Below are 26,308 nucleotides of genomic sequence, written 5' to 3'. Positions count from 1 at the left end.
CAATCTATCTGCCCCCTCGTCTCCCCGACCTGAAATAAATGATCTAAATGTGCTTCCAGATAGGATTATCGGATAACTCAACAAGCGTGGATATAATGACATCAAGTATGCAGTTTAGGTCAAAATAGCAGAGGCAGTGAGTGCTGTTGACATTTTAATACGACATGGTGCCAAATGACTTAAAAAGAAACAATCTCCATCGAGTAAGAAGGTATAAAGTATTATAGATTACTGACAATTCTAAAACTATTACACATTATTGTGCCAGTCCCTGGCCAGTGTTTGCAAGTCTACATGTTTGCTGGATCTAAAAATTGATTCCCATTTGTTTTGTGGGAGGTTAAGTATCTGAATTCATGCAGGAGTAGAAGAAGGGACTCATTTTATAATCTTGGGGCAATGACTGTGGGGACAAATGCACAATCCTGTCATCCTGCCAGCATATGGGCACATATTGCCGACCAGTTATGGAGATGTCGCAGCAGGGGAGTTCATTGTCAATGCGTAAAGTTCCATGATGCTGAATCAAAACACCAGCCACCCTATTCCCAAAAATGTCAAACAGGTGTTTCTATTTTGGACTCAATTTCAGCAGTTTCACCTTCAATCCTTGTGCTCCTGTCCCAGCTAATTTAATCCAGCTCAGCATTGTGTCCACAGGTTAAACGTTTAGCTGTTTCAAACTTAATTCCATCAGATTCAGTGGATCTAACCAAAAGTCAATTTCTATCGAAAACCCACACTGATGCAAACTACGAAAAGAGCAGCAAATAATGACAATTCACTCTGTAAACATCTGGTGCACAAGATGCTTCTCCGTTCCATTGACTGTTCACCAGCTCTGTGCTCCATTCCAAGGACTTGTTTGCTAGCTCTGTGCTGGAATCCAGTAGCCAGCTTGCTATGCTCCATCCAGGTCTATATTCCAATGCAATGATTTCAAGTAGCTCTTCACGTTAGTCAATTTAGTTTCATTTATTTTCTATGCAAGATTATAGAATGTACAGAATGATACTTCTTGGGATTTCCTCTCTACAGAAAATTGTTAACTCAACAAATTAGTGCCAAATCAAAATCTGGTGCAAATTGACAATGTGTACCTCCCAAAGACCCCAACAAGAACCCTCTTTGAAAACCTGAACTGTAACCTATCAGTGATGCCTGGCTCTGTAGTCTTTTGCATCAATTTATTTCTCGACACAGGACACCAGAAACTCTGTTGTGGGAAGCGGACTGCAGTGCATACACAAAGCCAACACTTATGGAAACGAATTATGATACTTACTGGGCTTTAAACAGCGAAAGCACTTCATCACTGATCACGAGCGTACCCTAAACATTCCCAAACACAAGACTTCAGTTGGAGAAGTCTTAAGACAGGACGCTGGTGATTTACATGACTCTTAAGATGTAAACCAATACTGAAATCAGTAAGCTGGAATTACATGTATTTACAAATAATGAACAGTGAACCAATGATGTAACTACAGCAGACTGCATGTTGGCCCAAAGTTGGGAAGGTACAGCCAAGTCATAATAGTATTGTGATGTAGCAGTGAGGTAAAATGCTATGGATGTGAAAGCTTGCCTGAGAGATAACACGGAACAGACTTTCTCACCACGCCATCAACAGGCCAACTATCCAGTCAGCTTTTATATCATTAAATATCCTGGTTATCAATCACGTGATACCTGAAAACCACATGCCATGTGTCTCTTGGCTGACGAGGAGCCTTACACATCGCATTGTCAAATAAACTCAGTGAAGGCAGCAGTCTGGTTCAGTCAGAAATTAATCGCTAAAGAAGGATTGGCAGAAAACTGAGAAATCAAATTGCTCATGTTCCTTTTTGGAAGTAAAGTGAATTTGAAGGACAATAACAGAAGCCAACCAATCAATGTCTTGTGGTGAAGCTGGCTGGAACTAATTTTCTTCAAACTTTTATCTGAAAATGTACTTGAAAAATGAAGAATTGTAATCTTATAATTTTTTTTAAAATCAAACCGTTCAGAACAAAATGCTTATTTGTATTCCTGGAGTTGCCTGTATGATGTTGTAAATGTCTGGAAAATGTGTTGTGGAGGAGGCCTGGGGCACCATTTGAAGTATTCACTGGTGCTTCAATCAAAGAGTTTGTTTTGTTGCCTGATTTGTTCATCTCCTGTCAATGATTTGGTTCTTCCCATTGATTGGGGTCTATTCCAATCTGTTCATCCACAAGTATTTCCCTCATCAGATATCTGCGTGCACAGTGGTCCAACTTGGAGTCACTGGACAACAACCGGGAGTGGACATTCTCACCGGGTTTCACGCCATGGTCAAGAAGGCTGATGCTAATTATGTTCTGTTGTCGATCAGGAGCTCCCTCAACTAATAATCCACTATCTCACCCTCCCTATTTACTCGGATGATGGTACAAAGGATGTGGCCTAGGTGTCTTTCAACATCATGGTTACCAGTGCAGTCTTCAAACTTTGATTGAACCGATTGGCCTGGAACCCTTGGTTTGTAAGTTGACAAAAGATACCCGTTGCCTAATAGATCGTCAATAAATGGAAACTCATTTTGGAAACACCGACACAGCTTGCCAAGGCAGGGCGTTGCCACAACATCACTGACAGGAGAGTTATGATTGACCACCTAGCCTTGAATGAAAATAGGTCACGGTGTGTTCTAGTTAACTATCATTGTGATAGTCATGATAACCAAGAACCCCCAAAGCTGTGCTTCATAAATTTAATGAAATTAAGTAAATGTCACTTTGCAAGAAAACAAAACCCCTGCTTTAAGCATTTCAAATTTTGTCTCATCTTTCATCCATCTCGATAGTACGTTCTAGAATTTCAAGTGAGCATCGGGTTTAGCATTGCTGGCATTTCTGGATTATCTTGAAGATTTAGAATTAGCTTTCTTGAATCAAATAGTTGAAAGCAATAGCAAGATCTTGGTTGAAGAAGGCTGTCAGCTTCATCATAATCCATCCAGATTGACTATCAGGGATTACCTTCTAAACGGCCTGCCCAGGGACTGGGTGCGTTAGACATGTTGATGTATCTCTGTTTTGAAAGGTCCAATGACTCCAGACTATTCTTAATTACTGTCTTTCACTTTTTCCCCTATATTGTCTATTCTGATTTTGTTCTACGGTAGATATTCCGATCTTCTGGGAGTAGTGATGTACTGGCATCGAGGGAATATATTAAAGCGGCAATGGAATCATTGTGAATTCAGTGGAAGTTTGCAGCTTGTAAAATGATTGAAGGGATTCAGAAGTGTTGTTGGAGAGAAACTATTGACTCCTTGTGGAGGTGCCCAGAGAAAATGAGCATTTTTAAGGTTCTGTCTTCTTGTTCTAGATTCCCAATTGACTGATAACGATTGGTGTTTGCGTTGTTCAGAAACATCCCTGTATTTCACCATAGACATAATCAAGCAAACTCCTCCAGGTTCAATCCTCCGCTGTGCTGCACTGTATCACAAGCATTCCCAGGACGACCAAGGTCACCGTAGCCCTTTGGTAATTATGAATTCATAATAAGGTTTGCAGATTTTGGTTCTACTTAGAATATGTTTTCCCCACAGCTAATAGGCTCAGTTTACATAGAATTGGCAAGATTTATAGGTCAAATCAGACATCCTCCATGGCTGGAAGGGCACTTTTGCCAATTGACTGAAAATAGGGATGAAAACTGGAGGCACATTAACTGTGAATTTAAAGTCAAAGCCTTATTGCAAATTTCCTTGACCTATAAATTATCTATTATTGTCATAAGTAGGCATACGTTAACACTGCAATGAAGTTACTGTGAAAAGCCCCTAGTCGCCACACTCCGCCTGTTTGAGTACACTGAGGGAGAATTCAGAACGCCCAATTCATGGGCGGGATTCTCTCAGCCCGGGGCAGGGCCGGAGAATCCCCGCAACCGGTGCAAATTGCGCCACGCTGCCCCGACGCCAGCACGCCATTCTCCGCCAGCGTGGTTGGCGCGGCAAAGGTCGGGGGCCGCTCTATGCAGTCGGCTCGTCGTAGAAACGGCGAGTCCCACTGGCGCCATCCACACCTGCTCTCAGCCGGCGGAAACTCGGCGTGAAAGGGTCAGGGGGGTTGGCCTCCGATGTGGCCTGGCCTGCGATTGGGGCCCACCGATCGGTGGGCCGGCCTCTATAGCCGGGGGGCCTCCTTTCCTCTGCCCCGGCCCCTAAAGTCCTGTGCCATGTTGCGTTGGGGCGGGCACATTGAAGGAAGCCACTGCGCATGCGCGCATTGGCGCTGGTGCTACTGCGCATGCGCAGATCCCGCGGCGCCCAGCTGACGCCGGGATCGGCAGCTGGATCGGCGGCATTTCTGACGGCGTCAACACTAGCCTCAGGATCACAGAATCCTGCCCCATGTCTTTTGCGACTTATGGAAGGAAACCGGAGTATCCAGGAAACCCATGCAGGCACAGGGAGAACATGCAGACTCCCCACAAACAGTGAGCCAAGCGGTAATCGAACCCGGGACTCTGGCACTGTGAAGCAACAGTGCTAACCAATGTGCTACCTTGTGATTACTCCGTGTCCGCTCTCAAAATTTACAAAGTTATATTACTGGCACTATTAACATTGAGCTGTAAAAAGAAGTAACTTCCTACATTTGGCCTCAGAAGCTACTTCAACAAAGACTAATTGATGCACTTTTCAAAAATGAAGAACACCTAATAGGTTTCAGTGTGGCATGCACAAGCACTCAATCTAAGAGGTGCTATCTTTGAACCAGAGGATGAATCAGGTCTTCCAGCCACGCTTCAACGAGAAAAATATCAAATCCATTATTCACACATCCAATGATTGACACAGGCAGAAAGAGGCAGACAGGCAGAGAAGCCAGTAAATATAATCACCGTTCCTTCACTGTCGCTGGGTCACAATCCTGAAAATCCCTCCCTAACAGCACAGTGGGTGTACCTACACCACTTGGACTGCAGCGGTTCAAGGCAGCGCCTCACCACCACTTTCTCAAGGCAATTAGGGATGGGCAATAAATTGTGGCCCACCCAGTGACGCCCACATCCCATGAGAGAATGTTTAACAAGCAGACACACAAGCTCATTAAGATGCTTCACTTCAGTAAAAAAAAAGTGATGCAAATAATTTCCATCTGATTGTTTTGCCTGGACTACAGAGAATTAGTTTTCAAAGTCAATCGCACATGATGGTAATAGAGTTGAAAAAATAATTCTATGTATAGATTGGTACATTTATCTATTAACTTAGAGAAATGTAATTCTGCCACTCACTGCGAAGTACATTCCCAAATGCCAAAGTGGATCACATTCTCAACACTCCCCATTTTACTCCCAACACTAATGTACATTCTCTACTACTGGTTGGGCCCTCACACAATCTCGCTTCCCAGTATATCATAGAATCATAGAATTTACAGTACAGAAGGAGGCCATTCGGCCCATCAAGTCTGCACCGGCTCTTGGAAAGAATACCCTACCCAGGCCCACATCTCTACCCTATCCCCATAACCCAGTAACCCCACCCAACACTAAGGGCAATTTTGGACACTAAGGGCAAGTTAGCATGGCCAATCCACCTAACCTGCACATCTTTGGACTGTGGGAGGAAACCGGAGCACCCGGAGGAAACCCACGCACACACGGGCAGAACGTGCAGACTCCGCACAGACAGTGACCCAAGCTGGGAATCGAACCTGGGACCCTGGAGCTGTGAAGCCATTGTGCTAACCACTGTGCTACCATGCTGTATGATGCTACAGACGGTAAGAAACATCCACATTGCTCCTCACTCTGTGCATCAGTCTATGCCCAGCAAGTAATGCCACCCACTCTCCTCAGTGCCGCTTGTCAATGTCATTCTGAGTGGGCTCTTCATAGACACGTTAAGTGTCAATTTAATAAACTAAATGCAAGCAAAGTCCGAGACTTTGATTGCCACTAGATGGCACTTGCAACCCATGCAAATTGACAGTGCAAAGTAAATCTCAATGATTCAAATGGTTCAAACGTGTGGTTTTAATATGTTTTGGTTTGACTAACATAGGGCTCTGAAAATTCAAAAAACATGCAAGGAATGAAGCAGCAAAAAAAATCAACCTGAAGGATCTACAAAAATATCATTGCCGCCCTTCCCACTGCAATGTTTGGTTCCTTACCAGCAAGCAAACTATTAGCAATTAAGATCTATCCAGGCTGATTAGATAGCATCATCTTTAATCCATTAAAGCTTTTATTAATTCCATTAGCCGTGTTCAATAACTGCAGCAGAAGTACCACAAATTAAACCTTAACAGAAGTCGCTTGCCTGGAAGAGCTTTATCACTGCTTATTCAGTCAATCTGTGATTCATTAGTTTTTTGGTTGACTTAATGAGTGGATCGTGCCATCAATACACCTTTAAAAAATAAAAAGAGGACAATTTACTTTAGCTGTTGTTCCGATTCACTTTGTTTATATGGAGATGTGTTCTTTTATTTTTGGCCTATTACTCTTTGAGGGAACACTTTACAGATCATGGACATCATTGAGCCCGGAGCGTGCAAGGTTGCCAGAGGGGCTATGGCAACTCACAGCTACAAAACTGAGCTCACTGACCCTTCCAAACCAGGTGTGTCTTCACCGCCATCTGGTCTCGGTTTCCATCACAACCTCTCTGCCGACAGTCACATGATCTCATTATCGGCACGTTCCCTCATTCTCCAGACATGCTATGGATCACTTTCATCGGTGGCGGAGGGAGTGACTGTTGAAGGTGGTCGGTGGGGTGCCAATCAAATGGGCTGCCTTGCCCTGGTTGGTGCCAAGCTTCTTGAGTGTTGTTGAAGCTGTACTCATCAAGGCGAGTGGAGAACATTCCATCTCACTCTGATTTAGCCTTGTTGATGGTGAACAGGCTTCTGGGGTACTGTTATATTTTGCCCTCCACAAAAAGTATGAAGTATGGAGCCCCTCTCTGGATTATTTCAAAAACAATGAGATTTTATTAAATCCAATCTAAGATGGAGAACTGCAGCCCGCGAAAACACTCTGCTGACTTCACTACACATCACGTGACACTTCAACGGCAGTGATGTATTCTCTGATACAGAACACCCATCCCCTTTATTTCATTAATGCAACAATGACTCATTTATATAACAGGTCCACTTTTGCATTGTCTCGAGACATGTATACAAATCTATAAGACAGGTGGTCATCTATTCCGGTTGGGTTCAATTCAGCTTTCTGGAACCTGGCTACTCAAGACCTTGGAAGTGTCCTCATTTCCTTAAGTAGGTGGTACTCCCTTAGAAGTTACCCCAGTATCTGTCACTATAGCGTTGGAAAGTCCTCAGAAGCAGAATCTTAACTAGTCTCTATGCCTGGTCTCTGTTCTGAAGTATCACTGTCTCGATTTTCCAATGGAAGAACCCCTTGAGACGTTTCGGCGAATTCACTTTGTGAAACAAGTAGCTGATCAGCATGATGTTGGGCAGCACGGTAGCACAAGTGGAAAACATGGATTTACTCCGGGTGCTCCGGTTTCCTCCCACAGTCCAAAGACATTCAAGTTAGGTGGATTGGCCATGATAAATTGCCCCTAGTGACCAAAATGGTTAGGTGGGGTTATTGGGTTATGGGGACAAGGTGGAAGTGGGGGTTAAATGGGCTGAATGGCCTGCACTGTTTGTTCAATGTTCTATGTTGCCAAACTCTTTCATCACCCGTCTGTACGGTGTATGAAATTGGACCCCTTTTTACTAGGATCACCGCAAGTACCCATCTCTCCCTTGGTGGTCTAGCTTCTGGCCAGCACTTGCTCTCCTTGATTGAATACTCGCTTTTTAGAGTTTTGCTCCCTCCACTCAATCTATGCTTGTAGTTGTCATTTGACAACCTCTGAAGTATCAGTGGTAGTAACAAATCAAACTGTGTCCTTGATCGCCTTCGAAGTGAATGGAGTACAATTGTCACTTACAATCTGTTCCTGTGTTCCGAATCTTGTGACTATTTTGTCTGGTTTTTCAATGGTCTGCTCTGTCATCGTGGATTTCATGACCCCAACCTCCGGCTATTTCAAGCAAACATTCACAATCACGAAGAACATGTGACCCTCCACTGGATCAGCATAGTCTATGTATATTCTCTGCCATAGTTGTGTCAGCCATTTGCACGGATGTAATGGTGCTGTGTTTCTCAGTTTTGCACCGGATTGACATTGCCCCATTTTCTCCTCAATTTGAGCATCTAATCCCGGCCACTAAACACAACTGTGTGCCAGTTCCCTCATCCTCACCGTAACAGGATGCCCCTCATGCAGTTGGTCAAGGACTCTACATAAACACTGAGGAATAATTACATGGATTCCCCACAATAAAACTCCATTCTGAACAGTCAACTCAAGTCCTGGTGCAATGTAAGGTTTGAGGTCTGGATTTTTCCTATGAATGTTTGGCAGCGTTCCTTTTTGGACCAATTCCATCACCTTCCCCATCACTGGGTCAATTCCTGTCTATCTTTGAACTGGAGATGAAGTCACAGATACATTATTCACATGCGAGAAATACAGGATAATAATAACAATCTTTATTGTCACAAGTAGGGTTACATTAACACTGCAATTAAGTTACTGTGAAAAGCCCCTCGTCGCCACATTCCGCCACCTGTTCGGGTACACTGAGGGAGAATTCAGAATGTCTAATTCGCCTAACAGCATGTCTTTTGGGACTTGTGGGAGGAAACCGGAGCACCCGGAGGAAACCCACGCAGATACAGGGAGAACCTTCAGACTCCGCACAGACAGTGACCCAAGCCGGGAATCGAACCTGGGACCCAGGAGCTGTGGAGTAACAGTGCTACCCACTGTGCTACCATGCTGCCCATGTTGACTAAATGTTCTTCAGGTTGATGCATGACTTGTAATGTCCATCTTGACGACGCATCCGTCTTTGCATGCTGCTCCGACTTGCGATACTGGATATCGTACGCATGTGCCGACAATATCGAAGACCATCGTTGTAACCTACTAGCTGCCAAGAAGGAATACCTTCATACGGCCCAAAGATTGTCGTCAAGGGTCGATGATCCATTAAAAGAGTAAAATGGCAAACATAAAAACGTATTTGTGCAACTTTCTTACCCCGTAAATAATACTCAAAAGCCTCTTTTTCTTGCTGAGCAGAACTTGTTTATGCACTAGTAAGAGTTTGAGGTCTGAATGCTTCTGGTCGATCCTCTCCTGAAGGCATTGTGTGTTAAACAACTGCACCAACCCCATAGAGTGATGCATTAGAAGCAAGTTGTAACTTCAGCTCTGACTTCTATACCTCTGTTAGGATCCCAGCTGGGAACCCAACTATTTGCAACTTTTCAAAACTGTGAGTAAACATTACTGCACACAGGCATGATAACACTGTCCCATAGGCCATAGGTATCTTTTTTATGTTCAAAAATGTTAATTTAAATCAGAATTAACCATATTCGCAACAAAGAAACAGTTTTAGAGTTAACAGTTAGAACAGTTCTTAAGAAAACTTTAACTTACTTTCTAAACCTGCCACTAAATTCCAATTAAGCAAACCAATATGTTTGAAATGCCATACTTCTAAAGTGGGACATAATACGAACCAAGAAATAATGAAGGTTTGTGAGAAGGGCACCATGGTAATCATGGGTGATTTTAATATGCATATTGAGTGGATTAATTAAATTGGAAAGAATAGCCTCGAGGGAGATTTCATGGAGTGAATGAGGGATTGTTTCTTTGAGCAATATGTCATGGAGCCAACCAGGGAGCAGGCTATTTTAGATTTAGTATTATGAAATGAAGCAGGGTTGATAAATAGTCTTGTCATTAAGGATCCTCTTGGAATAAGTGATCTCAGCACGTTTGAATTTCAAATTCAGATTGAGCGATAGAGGACAGAGTGCCATACTAGAGGTTTAGCGTTGGGCAGAGGTAATTATTCAGGCCTGAGGAAAGAGTTGGCCCAAGTAGCCTGGGCACAATTAACTGAGGGCAGGACAGGTAAGTAACAATGGCAAACGTTCAGGGTGAAATTAAACACCTCTCAATTAGAATACATTCCTGAGAGGAAGAGGAATTGTAAAAGGGAGAAAAACATTCCATGGCTAAAAAAAGGAAGTCAAGGCAGACAAAGGTAAAAGCTCGGGCATACCATACTGCAAAAGCCAGCAGTAAACTGGAGGATTGGGAGAACTTTTAAGGTTCAGCAAAAGGCTACTTAAAATAAAATCAAAAGAGATAAGATGAACTATGAAAGGAGCCAAGTAGAAAACATGAAACACTAATACCAAAAGGTTCTAGAATTATATAAAGAGGAAGAGAATAGCTAAAGCAAATGTTGGCCCTTTAGAGGACAGTACTGGTGAGGTAATAATCGGGAACACAGAGATGATGGAGACACTGAACCAATATTTTGCCTTGGTCTTCACAGTAAGGATAATAAAAAGTGTCCAAAAACTACAATTAATGCCGAGGAACTTGGTGCAATAACCATCACTCATGAAACGGTATTGAATTAACTGATGGAATTAAAGGCAGATAGGTCTCCAGTACCTGATGGCCTGCACCGTGGGGTATTAAAGGAGGTGGCAGCAAGGATAGTGGAAGCATTGGTTACGATATTTCAAAATTCCCTGGATTCTGGAAGGGTCCTGTTGGATTGGAAAGACGCTAATGTTATGTCCCTATTCATAGAGGGAGAGAGGCGAATAGTAGGAAACTATAGAACGGTTATCTTGACCTGTGGTGGGGAAGTTGCTGGAATCAGTCATTAAGGAGGGGATGACTGAACATTTGGAAAGACAAAGCTCAATCTACTATTGTCAGCAATGTTTTATGAAGGGTAAGTCATGCTTGACAAACTTGCTTGAATTCTTTGAGGATGTCACCAACAAAGTGGATAATTGGGAACCTGTGGATGTGGTATATCCAGACTTCCAGGAGGCATTTGACAATGTGCCGCATAAAAGACTAATCCAGAAAGTGAGACCGCAGGAAATTGAGGGTCGAGTACTAGATTGGATTGACTGACTGACAGAAAGCAGAGGGTCGGGATAAATGGGTCCTTCTCTGGCTGGCGAACTGTAACTAGCGGGGTGCCACAAGGGTCAGTCCTCGGACCTCAACTGTTTACAATCTATATAAATGATCTGCAAGCAGCGACAGAGTGTAACATAGCAAAATTTGCTGATGATAGTAAAATAGGTGGGAAAGTAGGCAATGAAGAGGAGATATAAAGATTTTACAGATATATATAGACAGGCTAGGAGATTGAGCTAAAATGGAGTTTAATGTAGATACGTGGGAGGTTATCTATTTTGGCCGAAAAACAGAAAGGCAAATTATCTAACTGCTTTCTGTTTAATTCAAAAGGCGCAGTGTTGGGACATATTCATTTTGCCTGCAGAGGGCACGTCCCCGTGTAGGAACATATGCAGTTTCTAGCAAGCATAACTTTGCAAGTCCAAATGATAATCTTAAATTGGTTGTCAGTGTAAATCTTGGCACAGTAAGGATTGTTCAGCAAGTGCTGTCTAATCACAGAATCACATGTAACGTTAGAAATTATGATTTGAGTTTTGCTAGCATGGGCTGGTTGAGTACAGTCAGCAATCTGCCTATTGCGAAAAGCTGAAGGGCCAGTCTGTTTGATACAATCCACCAGTCGTTGTGACTCATGGCCGATGTAGCTGGCATCACACTGACACTAAAATCTGTAGATCACATTAGTCATTTATGTGGCAGACAAAGGGCGCGATTCTCCGCTCCCCATGCCGGGTGGGAGAATCGCGGGAGGGCCCCCCCCCCCCCGACTAATTTCACGACCCCCTGGTGCCTCCCGCGATTCTCCCACCCCCACTCGGAAGAATCGCCGCTCGCCGTTTTTCACAGCAACCGCCGATTCTCCGACCCGGATGGGCCTAGCGGCCTGCCGTTCGCGACTGTTTCACGACGGCGGCAACGACACCTGGTCGTTGCCATCGTGAAATCACCGTGAGATGCACGTTTTAGGGCTTGTAGTGGGCCTGGTGGGGAATGAACACCACAACTGTGCTCGGGAGGGGACAGGCCCGCGATCGGTGCCCACCGATCGTCGGGCCGACGTCTCAATCGGACGCACTATTTCCCCTCTGCCGCCCCGCAAGATCAAGCCGCCACGTCTTGCGGGGCAGCTGAGGGGAAAGACGGCCACCGCACATGCACGGGTTCAAGCTGTCAGCCGTCGTGACGTCAGCCACGCATGCGCGGGTTGGAGCTGGCCAACCTGCGCATGCCTGGCTGACGTCACATAGGCGCCGCCGTCGCGTCATTCTCGGCGCGCCGCCTTGACACAAGCATCAAGGCCCGGCGCTCCGCGAATAACGGAGCGCCGCTCCTTGCCCCCCGGGTGGGGGTGAATACCACTCACGTTGCCATTGCGTAATCGCAGCGTCAAATGGCTAGCTTCACCTGTTGCTCAAATTTCAATAATCATTATACATTTGCGTTAACATCGATTTAAAGTTCTTGGCTATTGTGTCTTAAATGTTTCATCGTATTTTGGGCAGAAATAGATGTGTTTACCTAACCTCGTTAAGTTGTACTGAGTAGAAGGAGAAACATGAGTAAATAATGCCTCATTAATATTCAATTACCTTTTGGAAAAGTAAAGCCTTCTATTCTCTATAAATGGTTTAGGGTTACAGTTTGCATCATGCACTGCCTGCAATTTAAATAAAACTGCAAGCCAGACTCAAGCTGGAAACAACTAGACACGAGCAGCTCATATTATCTAGTATAATAGGGTCACAGGGGGTCACAGTCGGTGCTTGAGAACAGTGATGGGCAATCTAGGCTAGTGAGTGGGCTGTGTCAGTGGCCTGGCCCTCCTTCATCTCTGCGGGCCGCAAGTTTAAAATGGGACTTGTGCACAAACTATAACCCTGGGAATTATAGGATCAAATACATTTAACATGCTGTGAATATTTCATAACCATTTATAGAAAATGCTTAATCATTCGTATTTAATAGAACTATGATCAACTTCAAATGGTAAAAAGGAAATAAATATTTACACTCCTCTTACTTACATCATACTCGGTGCACTGTGATTGGACGCAGAGGGAGTGCCCAACCCTCACAGTCAATGTTATATGCAATCAGCACACACCTCACCTCAGGCGCCTTTGCTTTACCTGTGTGTCACTTTAGTAATATCAGTAGGAATAAAACTACGTGGACGGAAACCAGGGGAATCTGCAACCCTGTGTGTGGACAATGGTCAACAGAATGTCTCGTGGGCCGCACTGATGGGCCGCGTATGGCCGCCGGCCACAGGTTGAAGCATCATGGGCCGCGTATGGCCCCCGGCCACAGGTTGAAGCATCATGGGCCGCGTATGGCCCCCGGCCACAGGTTGAAGCATCATGGGCCGCGTATGGCCCCCGGCCACAGGTTGAAGCATCATGGGCCGCGTATGGCCCCCGGCCGCAGGTTGCCCACCACGGCTCTAGAGTGTGCCTTGTAATGAAAACAGGACAAACTTCAGACCACTGTCAGCCAAGTCAAGCAGAACCACTTTTGTTTAAAACAATCCGGTTGGGTCACACTATCTTCAGGTGCAGCGCATCCTTCCCCAACCTGGATATCTAGCCGACCTCTGGTCCTATAGGAACAGGAATAGACCAGTCAGCCCCTCCAATCTACCCCTCAACTAGACCATGGCCAATCTGCACCTCAATTCCATCCACGCTATATTTGTCGGAGTTTAGAAGAATGAGAGACGACCTGAGGGAAACATGCAAGATTCTGAGGGAGTTTGACAGGGTAGATGCTAAAAGGATGTTTCCCCTCATGGGGGAATCTAGAATTCTGGGGCACAATTTCAAAACAATTTCAACCATTTGAAGATGGAGATGAGGAGAAATTTCTTCTCTCAGAGGGTCGGTCATGTTTCAAATTCTCTTTTTCAAAAAGCAGAGGAGGTTAGGTCAATTAATATGTAGGTCAATTAATATATTCAAGGTTGAGTTGGACAGCTTTTAGTTTGACAAGAGAACCAAGGGGTATGGGGACCGGCAGCAAGGTGAAATTAGGCCCGAATCAGATCTGCCATGACTGGCAGAAAGGGTTTGAGGGGTCAAATGGCCGCCTCCAGCTCCCATTTCCCATGGGATGTTCCCACTATTCTTCCGTCTATTGCCTGTGTAGATTCTTTGACCTCTTACTGCTAAGTTAACCTTCTATTCTTAGAAATTTGTGAATATTCATTCAGTTCCTCCAAAAAAAAAGCTGACAGCAGCTACGCTTCAAATTGTCACCATTGCACACAACTTTAACTGTTGAAAACTATTAACTGCCAGAATTATCCATAACCCTCTTGAAGCACTGCTGCCTCACAGCTCCAAGGACCCGGGTTCAATTCTGGCCTCAGGTGTGTGTGTAGAGTTCGCACTTTCTCCCCGCATCTGCGTGGGTTTACTCCGGGTGCTCCGGTTTCCTCCCACAGTCCAAGGATGTGCAGGTTAGGTGGATTGGCCATGCTAAATTGCCCCTTAGTGTCCGAAAAGGTTAGGTGGGGTTACTGAGATAGGGTGGAGGCACAGGCTTAAGTAGTGTGCTCTTTCCAAGGGTCGATGCAGACTCAATGGGCCGAATGGCCTCCTTCTGCACTGTAAATTCTATGATTCTATGGTTACTACCGCTATCCTGTGCCACCTCCAATGTGTTTCCACCAACTTTGAACAGTAGGGGCAGCACATTGGTTAGCACAGTTGCTTCACAGCTCCATGGTCCCAGGTTCTATTCCCGGCTTGGGTCACTGACTGTGCGGAGTCTGCACGTTCTCCCCATGTCTGCGTGGGTTTACTCCGGGTGCTCCGGTTTCGTCCCACAGTCCAAAGATGTGTTGTTAGGTGGATTAGCCATGATAAATTGCCCCTTAGTGTCCAAAAAGGGAAAGTGCAGTTACTGGGTTATGGGGATAGAGTGGAGGCGTGAGGTTGAGTTGGGTCAGTGCAGACTCGATGGGCCGAATGGCCTCCTTCTGCACTGTACATTCTATGAAATCTCACCTCCCTTAGCTTTCCATTGGCCTACTTGCTTTAGGCTTCTAAAAATAATCTCCTCATAAGGGCAGCACGGTAGCACTGTGGCTAGCACAATTGCTTCACAGCTCCAGGGTCCCAGGTTCGATTCCGGCTTGGGTCACTGTCTGTACGGAGTCTGCACATCCTCCCGTGTGTGCGTGGGTTTCCTCCGGCTGCTCCGGTTTCCTCCCACAGTCCAAAAATGTGCAGATTAGATGGATTGGCCATGATAAATTGCCCTTAGTGTCCAAAATTGCCCTTAGTGTTGTGTGGGGTTACTGGGTTATGGGGATAGGGTGGAGGTGTTGACCTTGGGTAGGGTGCTCTTTCCAAGAGCCGGTGCAGACTCGATGGGCCGAGTGGCCTCCTTCTGCACTGTAAATTCTATGATAATCTATGATTTCTTCTATCCTTTGCGCCTTGCTGGTGTCCGACAACGTGCTGACATATATCTTCTTAAAAACAGAAATTCAGTACAAAAGGAATCTCTATATAGTATTATCGCAGGTGCCATAAAGCTAAGGAAATCCCAGTCTGTTGTCTCGCTCAAGGGTCAGGAGTATCTCGGAATACATTTAAACCAAGCAACATCCAGCTGATTAAAGTTAACTTGTGCAAACCAACAATTCGACTGTAGCTGCTTTTTTTTAAAAACTGTATTTGGGACATTATCTGGAAGTAGCTCCTGGAGCAAGACTAATCGAACAGCTTTATAAAACCCTGGTTAGACCACACTTGGAATATTGTGTCTTGGTCGCCTCATTATAGGAAGGATGTGGATGCTTTGGAGAGGGAGCAGAGGAGATTTACCAGGATGCTGCCTGGACTGGAGGGCATGTCTTATGAAGAAAGGTTGAGGGAGTAGAGCTTTTCTCACTGGAGAGAAGAAGGAAAAGAGGTGACTTGATAGAGGTGTACAAGGTGATGAGAGGCATGGATAGAGTGGATAGCCAGAGACTTTGCCCCAGGGCAGAAATGGCTGTCATGAGGGGACATAATTGTAAGGTGGGGGGAAGGTATAGGGGAGATGTCAGACTGAGGGTGGTGGGCGTGTGGAATTCACTGCCAGCAAAGGTGTTGGAGTCAGAGTCATTGTGGACATTTAAGCGAATCTTGGACAGGCACATGGACAGCAGTAAATTGAAGGGGTGTAGGTTAGGTTGATCTTAGATTAGGATAAGTGGTCAGCACAACATCGTGGGCCAAAGGGCCTATACTGTGCTGTACTGTTCTATGTTCTATTAATCTGGCCAATTACCACCCCATCAGTCCACTCTTGATCAACAGTAAAGTGATGGAACAGGTCACCAACAGTGCCATCAAGCTGCATTTACTCAGCAATAACCTGCTCACTAACGCTTAGTTTGGGTTCTGCCAAGGCCGCTCAGCTCCTGACCTCATTGCGGCATTGGTTCAAACATGGACAAAAGGGGAGAATGACTGCCCTTGACATCAAGGCAACATTTGAGCAACTGTAGCATCAAGGAACCCCAGTAAAATGGAAATCAGGAGAGAAACTCTCCGGTGGTTGGAGTCATACCTGGCACAAAGGGAGATGGTTGTATATTTTGGGACGTCAATAATCTCAGTTCTAGCACATTACTGCAGGAGTTCCTCGGGGTAGTTAGAGTCCTAGGCCCCACTACCTTCAGCTGCATCATTAGTTACCTTTCTTCCATTATAAAGGTCAAACGTGGGGATGTTTGCCGCTGATTACACAATGTTCAGTAACATACACAACTCCTCAGACAGTGAAGCAGTCTGGGCCCATATGCAGCAAGCCCTGGACAACATTCAGGCTTGGGATTGGATTTGGATTTATTGTCACGTGTACTGAGGTACAGTGAAAAGTATTGTTCTGTGTACAGTCCAGAGAGGTGGTTCCATACAAGAAAAAACATAGGACAAACAATAGATACACCATGTAAATATACAAGCATAGACATCAGGTGAAGCATACGGAGTGTAGTACTACTCAGTAGAGAAGATGTGTGAAGAGATCAGTTCAGTCCATAAGAGGGTCATTGAGGAGCATGGTAACTGCGGGAAGCGGTTTTTGAATCTGTTAGTGCACGTTTTCTGACTTTTGTATCTCCTGTCCAATGGAAGAGGTTGCAAGAGAGAACAACCTGGGTGGGAGGGGTCTTTGAATATGCTGCCCGCTTTCTCTTGGCAGCGAGAGGTGTAGACAGGGACAATGGATGTGAGGTGATGTCACGCAATGGACTGGGCTGTGTTCACGTCTAGGGCTGACAGAGACAAGTAATATTCATGTCACAAAAGTGCCAAGCAATAACCATGTCCACTGAGGGAATCTAACCATTTTCCCATGACATTCAATGGCATTACTGAATCCCCCACTGTCAACATTCTGGGAGTTACCATTGACCAGAAACTGAACTGGACTAGCCATATAAATAATGCAGCTGTAAGATCAGGTCAAAGACTGAGAATCCTGTGGCGTGTAACTCGCCTCCTGACTCCCCAAAGCCTGACCACCGCCTACACGGCACAATGCATGAGTGTGATGGAATATTCTCCACTTGCCTGGACGAGTGCAGCTCCAACTACACTCCAGAAGCTCAACGCCAACCAGGGCAAAGCAGCCCGCTTGATTAGAACCCAATCCACCACAGTGAACAATACTCCCTTCACCACTGGCATACAATGGTAGCAGTGTGTACCATCTACAGGATGCCCTGCAGCAACTCACTAAGGCTCCTTGAACAGAACATTTCAAACCCGAGGCCTCAACCACCTAGAAGGACAAAGGTAGCAGATGTATGAATATTCCACCATCTGGAGGTTCCCCGCCAAGCCACTTACCATCCTGACTCGGAAATATATCGCCGTTCCTTCACTGCCGCTCGGTCAAAATCCCGGAACTCACTCCCTAACTGCACGGTGGGTGTATCTACACCACATGGACTGTAGCAGGTCAAAAAGGCAGCTCACTACCGCCTGCTCAAGGGCAATTAGGAATGGGCAATAAATGCTGGCCTAGCCAGCCACATTCCATGAAAGAAATTTTTTAAATTATCATGCAACACAGTTAAAAGGCAACACATTTCAACACAAATACGATTGTCAACAGATAAATTATTAAAGCAGAGTTCGAATAGTGACAAATTTAAATATGAAACTCTACCGTTTATGTAGAATCCCAGCTGTGCTCCATCTCTGAAGTTGCCAGAGTTTTTGTACAGGTGCTGAACCGACCTTTCAAACCGAGCCAATTCTCACAACCACCTCTGCACAAAATGCTTGTGGGCAGCTGTAGCTGACATTCTGGGAAATCACAAGACCAGGAGCTGGCAGCAGGGCGGAGGGAAAAGAGAGCTGGACTTTGAGAATAATATGCATGACATCAGCCAATTCGTGTTCACCTCACTCGTTTGGCTCCTCAATGGATCAGAGGGTGAACCCTTTCCTCAGCTGTTTGGTCGGCGGTTTGGGAGGGGGGGGGAAGGATTGACCTTGAAAGCGTAGAGGCATCGGTTCAACAAACAAGATTGCTTTTAAAAATCAGGCCAAAGTCCCGAAGCTGTGAACCTGCATTAAGTTTAATGCACCTAGTGGTATTTATTTATCCATAAACAGTATTGAATGAGATGCTTGAATGAACAAACTGAAGATGGAAAAAGTTCCTCATCTTGTTCTGTCAATACTTTCTCATTGCAATCAGCAGTGTTATAACCCAGAGTGCTTTCTACTGCATTCCATTACAACATTATTTACAAGTGGCAAAAACACACAAATTGGCCGTTAGCCGAGTTCACTGGGGTAAAGGCCAGCTACCGATAACAGGTTAAAATGCGAGGATCGCTGGTCATCAATCGCGAGCACCAAATGGCGTCCAATTCTGACTTTTACCTCAAGTCCACCTTCGCTTGGATCATGCAGCACCTGCCATGGCCAAAGGACATCCAAAGAGGCTCGAAGTCAATGCTGAATTACTCTCAAAGTGTAGTCACTGTTGTTTTGTAGACAAATGCAGCTGACCGTTCCTGCACAGCAATATCGCACAAGTAGCAATGAGGTAAATCGTCAGTTAATTATTTTTGTTTGGTGTTGCGTGGGGAATCGATGTTGGGCAGGACGCTTTTGAAAAGCCCTCTGAATTTATTTTCCCCACAAGGCAGGTGGAGCCTCGGTTTAATCTCTCATCAGAAAAACTGACCCTCTCAACTCGCTCAGTCCTGCTTCAAACTGTTAATCGTCTCATACACTGGCTCGCTCTCATAACTTTTTGCTTTGGAAAAAGATAAATAGGATTTTATTAAACATATATTTTTCTAGCTGCTCTGCTTTTCATGGTTGGTTTGAAGGTTGAACTTGTAATCTAGATTAACAGATAAGGAAAATCACTTGGGTTACTGCAGGGCTCTCAGTGTCTTCACGAGGGAAGAAGGTGAAAATTCAGCAAATGTGATTGCCCTGACCTTCAATGAAAGCTTGGGAAATGGGCGACTGGTTACACATTGCAGTGTCTGTGTGAACCTTGCTGTGAAGGTTGGGAGAGAAGGGGAATGTTAAACTCTGAAACATTTACGCCTCACGGGCACTAACAATGCAGCACTGTTCTGCTGAGGTTACCAGAAATGAACTACGGGCTGAACGTTTGTTGAGGTTAAGCAGCCCTTCTGTATATTCCAGGCGAGGAGATGGGCCTCCTGTTTCTCGGGCTCCAACAACCTTTAGGTCACTTCGCCAAAGTGGTCATTCTTCAAATTCAAGCCAGCTGAGCAGGCCAGTCACCTTGAAGGATAACAGAGCAGGGCTTTAAGCTGTCCAGGTGCAACATTTACCAGTTAGCAAATCAGGAACGCAGAGGCTACCTGATCTCCAAGGGCAACCGAGACCAACTGCAGCATCCCCAACAGAGCTGTCCTTGAGATCTCCTACCTCTGTATAACCAACGGATCACACTGGACAGCTGTTCGCTCAGTATTGGCACAGGTGATGCAATTAACCACAACCCTGTCCTCTCAAAGTCCAGAATTCCCCATCCCCTACAGAATGGATGGAATGCTGTGTCAAAATCACCATGACTGGATATGTTGCGGTTTTCAACATTCCTCGAGCAACACTAATGTAACTACAGACAACAGAAAGTTCACCCTAGAGCTAGGTCTGTGCTCTCTGCATGTCAGTGGTGCACAGTGTCTGGGAGTCACAACATCTATTCAAGGGGTAAAAAAAAAACAAAAAAAAAAAACACGTTTTTGGGGCGTTCTCAATAATAATGGACAGATTAGAAATGGAACAGATCACTCCAGGCAATCTCCGAAACATGCCTTGGTCCTCACCGTCAGTGTTGACGGGGGTACCAGTGTGGCCACTGGTGCGAGATGACAGGTGTTGTCTCAAGGTGCTATTTTTCTGATGCATTACCTGGCATGAGCACTTCAGTGTATTTTTCACACTGTGTGTACTTGACTGCTGAAAAGCACATTGCGCGACATTGATACACTGGTTGTTGGAGATTTTTAATGGTAACCAGGAGTGGTGAACAACTTGAGAGATGATGAAACACACAATTAGGTTGGAAATGGGTGCGGAGGCAGATGTTGTAGCCTTTGCCTCGTTGAACGCCCGAAGGTGGATCCTGATGGGACGGAGAGCAGCCTCTCCACCCTGTGCCCTGGCGTGGCGAGGGGACCTGTTGGAATTCTTGACTCTTGAGAAGGTTAAGTTTGAACTGAGGGGAAGGATGGAGGGATTCATGGGCATTATTCATTATGCACTTTCAAGAACTGGATAACATCGAACATTAGTTGGGGCGTGTGTGTGGGAGGGTTGGGGGGGAGGGGGGGCTGTGTGTGTTAATGGCGACTATGGGTGATCCCTAATTCCTTTTTGTCATTTGTTTGTGTGAACATGAGGGTTAATGTTTGGGGTTTGGTGGGAGGATGGGATCGTTTTTATTGACATGGAGATTGACATATTTATTGCTGATTATTGTTTATTGTTGGTGGGTGTAAATTTGGGAGAAAATGTGAAAAAGGAGAATACAAAATATATTTTTAAAAGGTTTTGGGGGGTAGTAATGCCCATGTCTGCAGGGGATGGCATTGCCCACAGGTGGGGAGTGTGGGCAACCCTCAAAGCTCACTTGGAGATCGGGGCAACCCCCCCCCCCCCCAAATCTTGTAGCAGACCCTACGACCAAGAAAGCACAGCAGGAAACTAAGGTTATTCGGCATGTTCACATTAACTCTACCAACTTTTACAGATGCACCATAGAAAGCATCCTGTCTGGCTGCATCACAGTCTGGTATGGCAATTGCAAGCCCAAGACTGTAAGAAACGACAGAGTCTTGAACAGAGTCCAGTCCATCACGCAAACCCGCCTCCCATCCATTGACTCTGTCTACACCTCCCACTTGCCTTGGGAAAATGGGCAGCATAATCAAAGACCCCTCCCACCTGCCTTATTCACTCTTTCAACTTCTTCCATTGGGCAGGAGATTTTCAAAAAAGTGAGAACACGCACGAACAGATTCAAAATCAGCTTCTTCCCCGCTGTTACCAGACTCCCGAATGACCATCTTATGGACTGATCTGATCTCTTCACACATCTTCTCTACTGAGTATTGCTAGACTCCTGTATGCTTCACCTGATGCTTGTATCTATGTATTAACATTGTGTATTTATGTTTGCCCTATTTTTTTTTCAATGTGGAATGATTTGTCTGGACTGTACGCAAAACAATATTTTTCACTGTACCTCAGTGTACGTGACAATAAACAAATCTAATCCAATCCAATTAAAAGGTCATCGCCCAAAAAGTTAAAGTAGGACGCCCCAACCAAACGGAGACAGGCTTGCCCCCGACAATAGCGATGAGGTACGAGGAGCCGACAGTCAGCATATAATCCTGACAATTGTGGCAAAGAAGGAGGCCAGTCGGCCCATAAAAATCAATGCTGGCCCAACATGGGGCAATCCGATCAGTCCCATTTCTCCGTTCAATCGCCGTAGCCTGCAAGTTTCGGGGAGGCAGTGGCGTAGTGGTAGTCACTGGACTAATAACCCAGAGACCTAGGATAATGCTCTGGGGGCCCGGGTTCGAATCCCACCATGGCAGTTGGTGGAATTTGAATTCAATAAAAATCTGGAATGATAAAGTCTAATGATGACCATGAATCCATTGTCGATTGTTGTAAAACCCCATCTGGTTCACTCATGTCCTTTCGGGAAGGAAATCTGCCGTCCTTACCCGGTCTGGCCTACATGTGACTCCAGACCCACAGCAATGTGGTTGACTCTTAAATGCCCTCAGGGATGGGTAATAAATGCTGGCCCAGCCAGCGATGCCCACATCCCATGAACAAATAAAGAACAAATAATAATTTCCCTCATGTTCCCATCCAATTACGTTTCAAAATTGTGCAAGGTCTCCACTTCTCCCACCCCCATGAACATGTTCTAGGTTATTTCCACTTGTTGGGTAAAAGATTTCCTCCTCACATCCTTGCCCAAATCCTGAAATATTTCCCCCCTAATCGATGGACAATCAGCTAATGAGAAGAGCTTTTTGTTGTCTACATTATCTACACTTGTCGTAGTCTTGCACATCTCTTTCAAACCTCGCCTCAATTGCTTTTGCTCACACAATATTTCAATATAGACTCAGTTAAAAATTCCCAAAGATCTCTGCATTATACTTCGAGTAACTTTAGCTACTTGAGGGTTCTTCTGGTTCCCCGTACTGATTATACTTGAAAATAAACCGGACAATGAGATTTAACTTGAACAATTGCGAGAGTGTTGTCTGGATCTTTTTTTAATGGTTCTTCGTATCCCCACTTTAGTAACAGGAGGCACGGAGAATGGAACTGACACAACATATATTCACCTTAAGATATTCCGTGACCAGTAACATCGGCAGTGGCGAAGAGAGACACCGTCACATATGTGAAAGGACAAGATAGAGGATTGGGACACAAATGGCTGGGGGTAGATTTTGACTTACACTTAGAAGACTTCCCATGTCCAGAGTCACATGAGACAGAGAAAGCACATGCTTACGCCTCGCTTCCTATGGCTTGCATTTCCTGGAATAGTTTGCTAGCTTGAAGCAAGAGGGACACCACTCTGCATCCAGCACGGCTGACCAGCCCTGTCAAACCCAACCCCCCCCCCCCCCACCGAAAAGCTGCAGATGCCACGTCAATTGCCGCTTTCAATTCTAGGGTAGGTAAGATTTTCATCATGTAGATTTTCATCAAGTGTATGGAACAAAGGGCAGCACGGTGGCGCAGTGGGTTAGCCCTGCTGCCTCACGGCGCCGAGGTCCCAGGTTCGATCCCGGCTCTGGGTCACTGTCCGTGTGGAGTTTGCACATTCTCCCCGTGCCTGCGTGGGTTTTGCCCCCACAACCCAAAGATGTGCAGGGTAGGTGGATTGGCCACGCTAAATTGCCCCTTAATTGGAAAAAAAATGAATTGGGCACTCTAAATTTTTTTTTAAAGTGTATGGAACAAAGGCAGGTAATTTCAGTTGAAATGCAGATCGGCCATGATCTAACTGAATGTCAGAACTGCCTCAAGAGCTGAGTAATCTCCTCCAGTTCTTCCTGTTTCTACGAATATGCGAAAGGAGTTGCTATTCAGTGGCCAATCACCATTGGGCAGCAGAAGGTAGGCCGAAGAACACCCGCTTTGTATCCTGCAACACAAAGAATTACCAGCTGTCTTTGGCAGGAACGTTTCTAACACTGACTATTGTGTCAGCCTGTTTTAGGAACAGATGATGCCACCTGTGTTATTACTAAGGCTCAGAGAGTATAAACGTCAAATCAAATTCATATTCTACACAGCTTCCAGTGTTTATTACCACCTCTTGTTTTCCATTCAAAGGGCAAACTGACAACTGCAACGAATGTCCCTTAACCTTGACCCAACAGGGAGTCCACAACATTAACACATTTCAGCAATTAAGAGCTACATTTTCCTCCATTTGCTCACTTTAATGAGAAATCAGGAGTGAGCATAAAGTGAGAGAATAGTGTTAAACAGTGAAAGAAAATATACCCAGCAGGTTTGGTTTAGATATCAAAGTGAAATACCGGTGGAGCGACATGTTCTTAATCTTCAAACAACCAGGAGATCAAAGAGACTACATGTCCAAGTGCCCACATACTGGTGTGATTCACAGGGCTACTGTGTTATCCAGTTGCTGAATGCTTGTGAAAACTTGGGCTAAGAGGAGCAGTGATATCAGGGGAGCTCTCTCACTTTGGGCATGAGACACAGGAGGGAAGTGTTTTTCAAACGAGCTGATGACAGGCAAAACACTTGGAAAATGTACACACAAGGAAGTTCCAAGGCTACGTGAGGTTACTTTGAGAGCAGTGCGGATAGAGGCTGAGGACCTCTCCACACATGGAAAGGGAAAAGCGAAGGAGAGACCGAGAGAAGGAGCGAGAGACCGAGAGAAGGAGAGACCAAGAGAAGGAGAGAGAGAGACCGAGAAGGAAAGAGAGACCGAGAGGAGAGAGAGACCGAGAGAAGGAGAGAGAGACCGAGAGAAGGAGAGAGAGAGACCGAGAGAAGGAGAGAGAGACCGAGAGAAGGAGAGAGAGACCGAGAGAACGAGAGAGAGACCGAGAAGGAGAGAGAGACCGAGAGAAGGAGAGAGAGACCGAGAGAAGGAGCGAGAGACCGAGAGAAAGAGAGAGAGACCGAGAGAAGGAGAGGGAGACCGAGAAGGAGAGAGAGAGACCAAGAGAAGGAGAGAGAGAGACCAAGAGAAGGAAAGAGAGAGACCGAGAGGAGAGAGAGAGACCAAGAGAAGGAAAGAGAGACCGAGAGGAGAGAGAGACCGAGAGAAGGAGAGAGAGACCGATAGAAGAGAGACCGAGAGAAAGACAGAGAGACCGAGAGGACAGAGGAGAGAGAGGAGAGGGAGAGAGAGAGAGAGAAAGAGAGAGAGAGCACGCAAAGCATGCACAACACCTTCCCATAGATCACCTCCACAAGTTCAATCGCCTCCCCCACAATATTTCCACCTCACAACTTATTTAACACTGATAAGTCAACAGCCAATGGTCACAAATTCTCCAAGTACAAGTCATAACCGTTCCAAGTCCATCTTGGCGTGCATGGATAATACCAGAACGTAGACTGGCCTCTCTACAGGAGAGGCAGTGAGGGCAGAATAGAAATGGGGGGGCACGTGGCGCAGTGGGACCCGGTTTCGAATCCCGGCCCTGGGTCACTGTCCGTGTGGAGTTCGCACATTCTCCCCGTGTCTGCGTGGGTTTCACCCGCACAACCCGAAAGATGTGCAGGGTTGGCGGATTGGCCATGCTAAATTGCCCCTTAATTGGAAAAAATGAATTGGGTACTCTAAATTAAAGAAAAGAATAGAAATCAGTGAAGAAAGATTCTTTGTGGAGGGTCCAACCAAATATGTCCATGCTGTCTCACTGGTGTTCAGTACCAGGGCTTTGTGCCCACAATTTACATTGTAAAGTATATTCTCAATCTCAGGCATGTGTCACTGGGGTTGACGTTGCACTTAAAGCAGACTCCTCCCAGTGCATGTGAGGCTACTTTGAGAGCAGTGCGGACGAAGGCAGAGGAGCTTTCCACACAGGGAAAGGGAAGAGCGAAAGAGAAGGAAAGAGAGAGAGAGAGAGAGAGAAGGAGAGAGCGAGAGAGAGGAGAATGCAAAGCATGCACAACACCATCCCATAGATCACCTCCACAGGTTCAATCGCCTCCCCCACAGTATTTCCACCTCCCGACTTATTTAACACTGAGAAGTCAACAGCCAATGGTCACAAATTCTCAAGTACAAGTCATAACCGTTCCAAGTCCATCTCTGGTGGTTAGCCAGCATGTCTGAGCATTCATATGTAATTTTAATGGAAAGAGAGCCAGGAGTCAATTTAAAACAGGATAAACCAAAGCAGTTCCATCAAACAAAAATCTCTGCTTACAAGCTGTAAGGGAGAGAGTTATCGGTGCTTGAAAAGGCATCAACATGTCGACAGGCATAATGCATTTCTACTGCTCTTCTTATCTTTCTTAGGCTGCATTCGGCAGAAAGAATGAAGGGAGCTTTCTTCCTTCGAGGAATTGCAATACACCAAAAATACAAGTTTTAAAAAAAATTTAAATATTGCAATTTATTGCTTTTAATCCCACCTGACAATTTTGACCTTCAATTCAGAATAAGCACATACCTCCCAATGATACACAAATCCCATTACAC

General features: G+C 45.4%; 1 protein-coding gene across 2 annotated transcripts in view; it reads right to left on the bottom strand.

Annotated features, from left to right (window-relative positions):
• Window positions 1–26,308, bottom strand: part of psd3l (pleckstrin and Sec7 domain containing 3, like) — a 505,495-nt gene that overhangs the window by 280,646 nt on the left and 198,541 nt on the right. The window contains exon 1 of one of the 2 annotated variants that reach the window (XM_038792653.1): window positions 1,286–1,462. The exons of the other annotated variant lie outside the window; for it this stretch is intronic. Coding sequence (XP_038648581.1) covers window positions 1,286–1,313 — 28 coding nt within the window. The 5' untranslated portion in view covers window positions 1,314–1,462. Of the gene's footprint in view, window positions 1–1,285; window positions 1,463–26,308 lie in introns of those variants that run through there. 2 annotated transcript variants of the gene reach the window in all.

Source organism: Scyliorhinus canicula, chromosome 3 (genome assembly GCF_902713615.1).
Source record: "Scyliorhinus canicula chromosome 3, sScyCan1.1, whole genome shotgun sequence".
In the NCBI taxonomy this organism is placed as follows: domain Eukaryota; kingdom Metazoa; phylum Chordata; class Chondrichthyes; order Carcharhiniformes; family Scyliorhinidae; genus Scyliorhinus; species Scyliorhinus canicula.
The sequence above is the reverse complement of the archived record's forward strand: the minus strand, read 5'-3'. Positions and strand labels throughout refer to the sequence as shown.